General features: G+C 39.4%; 1 protein-coding gene across 1 annotated transcript; it reads right to left on the reverse strand.

Annotated features, from left to right (window-relative positions):
- Positions 1–71: 71 nt before the first annotated feature.
- Positions 72–6,364, reverse strand: LOC131299407 (protein CHUP1, chloroplastic). The gene is made up of 9 exons (XM_058324939.1): positions 5,671–6,364; positions 5,372–5,463; positions 4,432–5,196; positions 2,269–3,627; positions 2,035–2,166; positions 1,530–1,711; positions 1,258–1,369; positions 794–937; positions 72–298 (listed from the first exon to the last, which is right to left on the reverse strand). Exons 1-9 carry the CDS (start codon positions 5,777–5,779, stop codon positions 203–205), a joined length of 2,991 nt encoding a protein of 996 aa, XP_058180922.1. The 5' UTR covers positions 5,780–6,364; the 3' UTR covers positions 72–202.
- Positions 6,365–9,221: the final 2,857 nt, after the last annotated feature.

Raw genomic sequence — 9,221 nt, forward strand, 5'->3', positions numbered from 1 at the left:
TTATGCGAAAAATCCTTTGTAGAGGACATGGTCCTGTGACTCGATATTGCCAGCATCCATTATGGTGCAACTGTATAAAATTCTTTTTCCTCCATTGATATGGACTGTATGATTGTACAGTGTTCAATAATGAACGATGTTTCCCACAAGTAAATACAGATTTTGAAGAATATAACTCAAACTCTATAAATAAACAAAACCCTCATGCTTCCAACTTGTTTTCTCCTGTTTGTGCACTGACACGGCCCCTTAGGTCTTCAAAAGCCTTCATGCTTTCTGCATCAAACCCTCCAGCGAACTGGAAACAAGCAAAACACTTCACTAACTATTTCGAATATATTGAAATATAATGTTCAAATGGTAGCCTCAAGCTTTTAGCAACTATTTTCGAACTCCTTTCCTTTTTTATTTAGGTTTCCATCGTATATTAGTATTATACTCTCTCCGTCCCTTTTTAAGTGTCCTGTTTCGTAACTCCAACTTATTAAAAAGACATCATCATTACACCTTTCACATCAACTTTTTCTTCCATTTTCCCCACTTATCCATCATCATTACACTTTTACTCACTAACTTTTCAAAATAAAATCTACTTTTAGGGACAAAATAGACAATACACCAACTTTTACCCCCCAACTTTACAACATGGACACTTATTAAGGGACAGCCTAAAATGGAATACTGGACACAAAAAAAGGGACGGAGGGAGTATCCTGTTTGTTATCTGCTACGTCAATGAGGTGCATTCCATTAAAACTGAAATCATCTGATATTAGCTGAAGTAGGAATTTACCTGATGAACACGGAAGGCGAAACGCACTCCTTGGAGTAGTAAAAATTCTCTGTTTGGTTCCTTCTCTGCTCCACCCAATGCATCAAGTTCTGATGCTACCCGTTTCATGTATTTCATTGCCAGTTGCACCGATGAGAGCTTGATCTGCAAGGAGAAACACGTCCATTAGGCATTTCATTGCAAAAATATCTAAGAGTACTCATACGCGTCATCACCTATTGTTGTATCCAGATGCTAGTGCAGTTCAGTAATTAGGTTTCTAAATGCTATCATTTCTCAAAGCATTTTATGCTTCCGACATATTTCGTTGTTTTTGGGATAACACAGTAGAGCCATTTACTATTGCCATAACATAAATTGGCAGATATCCTCTATTCAGAACATCAATGAAAAGTGCAAGTTAAATGGTACAAATGTTGCATTCAACAACGATGAAGTTTGAACAATCAAGCTTCGAAGCATACCTTGCCTACGATACCAGAATCCAGCAACCAATCAACTGGAATTCCAAATTCTCTGTATCGTGAAATAGCCATGTCACGTGTACGCAATAGTGCATACACACTCTGTTCCACCCTGGTGTTTGAGATTGAACATGCAGATGGTTTCAGACAAGATGGCTAGTTTCCGAAAGAAGCAATATGTTCTGAACAGGAACTGCATATTTTCGGGAAAGAAAAAGGAAGGCCCTTCATAGGTGAGGTCATTAAACATGCATGAGAAGAGGGTTACATACTTTTCAAGCAACTTGTACATTTTCTTCAAAGCAGCTTCACAAGGGAGTTTGGGATCATCATCGAAAGACGCCACTTGCCGCTCCAGCTTCACCAGGTCCTGATATTCAAAGGCTGCCTCTCTTAATGCATCTGCTTTCCCTTCTGGCCAATCAAAGTGTTTGAGGACTGCTCGCTCATCAACCTTACGAAAGACAGAAAAGTATATGTTCTCAGATGGTTTATTTAGCTAGTATGTATGTGTTCCCGCACATACAGTTGAACGAAAGCAAGGCAAGACTACATATGTTGAATGTTCTTGCTTAATGAGAATGCTAAACAAGAAGCGACCTTATCTGAACATTTTTTGGAATAAAGTTCTTGTGCTAACCCGAAAAGACAAACAAATAGACCATGGCATACAGATGAATTTCACATTCCCCATATATCAAAGTGTCTGAAAGGACGATAATAACTTATCCCTTTTTTGTTAAAAGAAGAGCAAATTCATCCCTTTAAAAGGCATACCAAGAAAGAAAGCTCCTCATCCAGCCAATTCACAAATATCACCAAATCATTTATGTTGGTAAAGGTAGCTGCTCGGACTTCAGTAGCCAGAGACTGCACAAAATCACCTTGAGTTTCTACATCAGCTTTCACCTGGACTCAAAAAAATACAGTATTAAGCAGTCAGAATTTGCAAAATGCCAACATACTCTGAATGCATGAAGTTAACTGCAATATAAGGAAACAGATCCGTACAGCTAACAAGAACGATGATCTGTTCTCAATCTCCCCAATCATATTGCTCCTAGCATCCGCTGCACCAGACGTCGAAGACACCAGCGATGATGTATCCTTCTTAGACTCACGTTTCATCAAGGACTGGTAAAATTCAACAAGTTCAGGAGCCCGGTGAACTTTATTACCGCTCGCTCCCCCCCTCGGTAAGCTTCCTGGTGGAGGAGGTGGGCGAGGTGGCCCACCAGGTGGCGGCGGCGGCGGTGGTGGGCCACCCGGTGGAGGAGGAGGCACACCAGCTGGCACCCCGCTTACAGGGTTACTATTTGCACCAGCTTCGGCAAATTTAGGAGGTGGACGTGGAACCCTGGGAGCTCTCTTCTCAATATGGGAAAGCTGCATCCTACTCACCACTTGAGAATCTACTATTTTGCCATCACTATTTGATTGCTCGCTTGAGTCACCGGAGACAACTACTGCTTTCTCCTTCAACTGAGAAAGTTTTGGTGGCAAACTTATGGGTTTATTATCCGCTTTCGAAGCTCTAGACTCAAAACTACTAGAACTTAACTTCGAACTCTCACCAAACCTCACAGCTCTTGCTTGTTCTGCTTTTTCCTTGATCTGCTTCTCCCTCTCCAACGCCAAGTTATGCCTACCTTTATACGCAGGGTACTTTTCATCTAAAACCCCAGCAACTGATTTAGACATCAACTGAAAAGACGATGCAACTGTATTCAGAGAATTATCAGAAGAAACCTTAGGAGTTTCAGGAGAATCAGGAGCTTCACCAAATGTAGTGATGGCTACAGTATCACCAGCATTCCTCAGCATAAGTGCTTCTAGTGGACCCCGTGGCCTATGGCTAATGCTAGCCCTATTAGGAGAGCTCCCACCAAAAGACCTAGCTGGTGACGAAAGAGTACTGGAATCATCTTTACTTCTTCCACCCCATTTCTTTAGTTTCTGCATTAAACCAGGCTTTTTACTGATACTGCTATACCTACTTGTGGAACTATCAATTGAAACATTGTCGAAATCCTCACTTCCAGGTGAAGACGGGTGGGAAAAGTTGCTTTCTAGATCCGTGTCTCCACCTTGGCCGCGTTCTGATCCTGCATATTCTAACATTAGCTGTTTGGCCTTTTCTTGGGACCTGGGGCTTAAGCTTTTGCTGAGGTCACGAGCTGATGTTTTCCCAGAAGGGGTCTGGTAGTTGCGCAGCTCAAATCTCAAGCACGCATTGACCCAACGGAGGTACACTAGCTCCTCTACTTCGCTAAACCTGTTCATTTGAAGCCCCTCCACTTGCTTTAATAGGTCTTCATTTTTTTGCCTCAAGTTGTTGACATCTTCTCTCACCCTGGCAACCATTTCGGTCTGCAGCAGCATGAACAAATGCAAGTTAGAAGAAGCAAACTTAATAAAAAAGCATGCACAAGCCATGATCCAAGTAGTTTTGATGCATCAATTTGTTAGTAATTGGACTACAATTTCTCTAGAAAGGTGATGCATGTTTAAAAGGCGATTTCTCTAGAAACTATAAGGCCAAATTTATGGGATTATTCATTAGGTACTAAGTCCGCGGTAAATGTTTCACACATTGTTACTAGCAAATGCCAATACCCTAGCCAACTATGATTTGGAACTCAATTTCTGAAAACATGATACACCTTGGTTCCAAAACAGTAAATTAAGCAATTTGAAGCTATCACAAAGTTTTCCGTATCAATTTCGTTACGGACTTTAACAATTTGCTTATAAGAAAACTTAAATGTGGTAAACTGGTCGAGACAAATCTAAAAAAGTGGTCATAGCCACCATGTAAATGTGTTTCAAATGTATAATTCACGAAGGAAAAACTATGTTTCGATGACTGTTTGTTACATGAAAGAAATACATTATACGAGTAGTATTGATATTAGTTACAGAGGCATATGCCTATCGTGCCACAATCTAGGACACACAGCATATCACGTTCTCATTACCTTTCTTTGTATCAAAACAATTCACATTCTAGTAACATACGTCTCACACAACTCCAGATACTCGATGTTTCACAAATAAACATAGGGGAAAGAACAAACTGACGGCTAGGCATTATGTGCAAAAGAGTCACAGCACAGATACAAACAAGCCCATATGGTTCTAAAACTGTGCAAAGAGAGCACATGAAACTTTTACCTCTGTCATCTCAGAGAGGGTTCTAATTCTGGCCTCAGCAGCACCCAGTTTAACACTCAACTCCCTCTTTTCATGCTGAAGCTCTTTATTCTTCCTCTTCAGCTCCACTACCTCTACCTCTAATTCCTTCAAAGCCTTAAGCTGCTTCTCAACTTCCGAATCTTTCCTAAAAGCTTCTTCCTCCTTCACCAGTAAACCACTCACTTGTTGTTTCAGCAACAAGAGTTGTCCTTTGGTCTGATTCGCTTCTAGTTGAATCTGTCTCTGAAGTTCCTTAATCTTATTCCTAGCTGCCTCCAGCTCTTTTTTTGCGACAGCTCCATTAGAGATCTCTTCCTGAAGCTTTTTTCTCTCGGCCTGAAGCGATTTAATGGTTATGTTCAACATGTCGATTTCCACTGTCTTAATCTTGAGCTGCCTTTGCAATTCAGTGACATCCGATTCTTGCTCTTTCAATCCATAGTATTCGAGCAATTCGCCTTCTAGCTTCACTTCCCTCTCCTCCAATTCCCTAACCAAACTACGCAGTCGTTCTAGTTCACTAGCATTATTTGCCATCTCGGTTTCATAAACTTTGTTTTTCTCTTCCGTGGAATTCTTCTCCGTGTTGTACTTGTCGTTGACAATTGGAAAATCAATCTCACCAGATAAAAGATCTTCAAATTCAGGTAAGATATCATCTTCAAAATCAGGTGACTGAGCAGGGTTTATTATGCCACTTATTAATTTAACCTCTTCTTTTTCCTCTTCTTCTTCCCCTTCCCCCTACGATACATAAATTACCTCATCAAAATTCAAAACAAGGATAAATATAGAAGGGGTGGTGCTATATAATCTTCGCAACCGAATACATAGCAAGAAAGGGCAATTAAAGGTAAAACTAATTAAGTCTACTAAGATAAAGAAACTTGGTCTTAATAAAACTTGCATGTATACTCACTTCCTGTTCATTGATGCTATCAATAGAACCTGTGAAGTGCTCTTTCTCTTCCCCATCAGTCCTAGGTTGTTCAATGGATAATTCGCCATTCTCTGAGTCCCAGATTCACAAAACCAGTCACATAAGATAAATAAAGACCGATGCTCGAAAACTAGAACACAAGACAAAACAAATAAAGCTCAACAACAAAACTCTCCACACAAAACAAAAAAGAAAAAAGAAGAAGCTATTCTTACAGCATGAAGTAAACTTTGTAAATTTAATAGTATTGAATGAAACTTGCACAACCCATTAAGTACCTGAAGTCTTAGTTGAAGTGGCTGATGACCTTGAGGCATTGACATTGATTTGCTTGATGGCATATGCTGCAAAAGAAGCAGCAACCAAAAAGCCCAGCCTAATAATCATGTAGATAAAAATATTCTAGATAGGAAATACTTGACCTTTCTATCATCTACAGAGAAAACCCAGTTGCTAAACACTCCCCCACCCAGTTCTCCCCTAAGCCATAGCTCACGGTTCAGACCATCTGGCCACTTGAAATGCCACAAGAACAACCCAAAACATACAATAGCTACTACCTTGAAAATACCCAGGTTAGGAAAGCAATAACCAAGCAAAATCATTAGCCATTATCACCTTATAAGGTTTTGAGACCATTCATGGGAGAGAACTCAGCTGGAAGGAATAGAGGGTTTGATAAATGGATTTCCATCACAACTGTCGCGCTAGGAGACCACCAAAAGAAACTAGTGGTTAGTTTTTCTCGAAAAGGATTGAAATTTGGCCAATGGGTGGGACTAGTTTGTTCACTCATTTCATGAGGAGAAGATGCACAGTCAAAGAAGCAAATATACGGACTGAAAAAGACTCCAGAAACGGTAAATCTTAAGAAAAGAATCATGGTCACCTAGGGTTTTTTCTGCCTCTTGGTCGAGATCTATTGGTTATTGGTAAGGCCGTTAACAAGATACTCCGTAATCTTGTCTCTATTGCCCAAAAGGAAAATAAAGAGACCATCCACTTATTGAGTCTTTATTGAGTGGTGCTTGTCTATCAGTCCAAGCTAATTGTCGGATTCTTTTTTTTATATTTCAAATGTTCAGACTAGCTAAAGCGCAAATCTTAAAGAGTTTAATCCCATCGGTTACTTAGTTCAATTAAAATAAAAGCACTATTTTTTATGGACGAATTTTAAAGAGTTGATAGCACTTTAAAATTTTCAAAATCCAAAAATCTGAAAGGAGAAAAAACCTAAATCTCAGGGGTCGACAACTAGGCCAAACCATTGTGGTGACCCCAGTGGTCTGATTAATCCCAAGCTTCCCGAAGGGGTCGACAACTGGGCCAAACCCTTGTGGTGACCCCAGTGGTCTGATTAATCCCAAGCTTCCTGAAATTTCCTTTTCTGTTGCAATTTCTTTGGTTGTCTTTTAGAATATGTAATATATTTCCTTTTCATATTTTGGGAGGCTTCAGCGGTTGTTTGTTAGCTTTTAAGGCTCGTTTGGATGAGGTATTAGGTTTGGAGGTAGTATATAAGAAAGGGGAGATTGGATAGTAGAGAGTATTATGTAAGAATGATGGGTCCACATTGATGTGACGAGGAGATTAAATAATAGTACTTAGTTTAGATGAGGTATAAAATAGAGGGATAAAATTATTTTGTAGTTGAATGGAAGAGAGATGGGGTATTATAAGGGGGGATTCCACATTGCCGGCTCCCACCCTAGCCATATGTAAGCCCCCCTTAGAGAGTATCAGGGGGGGTTATGGAGGAGAGCGTATTAAGATATCTCCGGTTATTGGCTTGCCAAACCACGCCATAGAAGAGGGCCCACGTTGTAAAATGGTGTATATTACAATACCACTTTCCATGGTGGCATCCAAATAGGCCCTTGCTTTATGAGCAAAATATACTGTAGTTTAAAACATTTGATTGTTGCTTCTTTTCGAGTTATAAAACATTACTCTTTCTGTTCTTTTTTAAGTGTCATATATTCCATTTTGAGTTGTCTTAAATAAGTGTCCTTTTATAAAGTGAGCGAGTAAAAATTGATACATTTTCTGTTTTGCCCCTAAAAGTAGATTTTCTTTTGAAAAATTGATGAGTAAAAATGTAATAATGATGTCTCTATAGAAGATAAATATGGAAAATAATATTTTGGAGGTACAATTATATTGACTCCTAAAACTGCGTGAAAGTCAAACTGAAACACTTAAAAAGTGACGGAGGGAGTAGCTATGTCTGTGTGGATAAATTCCGAATAGGAAAAATTTAAGAGTTGATGTTGTTCAGAATGCTAAAGAATTGATCTCATAAACTAATTCATGAGTCCTGATAACAAAAAAAAAACTCATTCTTGAGTTGAAATCTCAAACCAACGGCTCTGTAGTGCGCCCATGTATTACGGAATGTAGAACATGTCATTGTGTCGAATCGAAATGTTGTCATTACAGAATCCCCTTATCCTCAAATCTCTCATTATCGACACAGGCCTCGGGGTTTAGGCACCGCTATACCACTGAGTGGCCTAATTTCGCGTCCATTGCAAGTTTTACTACCTCCACCCTTTCCTAGCTAGTTTTCTATTTTGAAATTTCCCTTTTTTTTTTTTTTTTTTTTTGGGGGGGCGGGGGGGGGGGGGGGGTTTGTGAAATCCTTCTATAGCCTATAGGTAGTTCTACAAACAAACTGATTAGATAATAGTCCTAACTTTAATCCGATGCAAAACAAACATGCAAATTACGAATTTCACATAATTACCAATTACTTCTCTTTACCAACCCTAATCCTAATCCCTCTTCATTATTCTAAACGAAACTTGGTGTCAAACATGCCTTGTGTTCAAACAACGTCTGATATATCAAAACATAAGGGGGAAAGTCTTCAATACACATCCCTTTAAAGTGTGTACCATATGCATCTATTGTGTGGTTCATATTGTGCCATCTCATGAAAAATTACTTGTAGGACCGGTCATTCATAACATTTTATTTCGTGTCGTAACTTTTATACTAAAAATTCGTAACTTTTCATTATTGATTCGTAACTTTTTAGAAATTGATTCATAACATTTTGGGAATCATAACATTTTATTTCGTGTGTTTCAATAAAGGTGCATATGATACACACCCAAATAAGGGGTGTGTATTGTAGCACTTCCCAACATAAGGACATGGAAAATCTCTAATTATCAACAGACAAAAAATTAAGACCCACATGTAGGTTGGTCCATTTAGCAGCCACAAACAAATTGGCCGGGTGCAAGTTCCTAGTTTTGGCCTGACACAAAACACTAGTAAGGAAAGTAGATGGTGAATTTGTTAAAAAAGTTGGGGCTGAAATTTAGTTCCTGTCATTTGGTTAATGGAATGGAGCATGTGGAAGAAATTGGCCAAGAGAAAACCCTTCAAGATAACGTTGGACCCCTTTGTCAACCTGGTAGCCTTTTTGGCTTTTCTCTTACATTTTGTTTTACTCCGAAGTAGGGCCCGCAAACGAATGGAGTTGCTCTTGAGTAGCTCATAACTTGGCTTTTCTCTTACATTTTGTTTTACTCCGAAGTAGGGCCCGCAAACGAATGGAGTTGCTCTTGAGTAGCTCATAACTTGGCTCGTTAACGTAAGGTTTGCGTCGGCTCGTTTAGTAATCGAGCTAAGTTTGGGGTTGAGTTTTAGGCTCGTTTACTAAACGAGCCGAGCTCAACACTCAAAAGCTCCATTGGACTCATGAAAACTTGGTTCATTTAAAGAAGCTCGTTAACTAGATTAGTCAGGCTCAAATCGTTAAAGGCTCAAACGAGCCAAGCTCAAGTTTAGGCTCAGTTAGTAAATGAGCCGATCTCAA

The sequence above is a fragment of the Rhododendron vialii genome, chromosome 9a (assembly GCF_030253575.1).
Source record: "Rhododendron vialii isolate Sample 1 chromosome 9a, ASM3025357v1".
NCBI classification, from domain to species: Eukaryota; Viridiplantae; Streptophyta; class Magnoliopsida; order Ericales; family Ericaceae; genus Rhododendron; species Rhododendron vialii.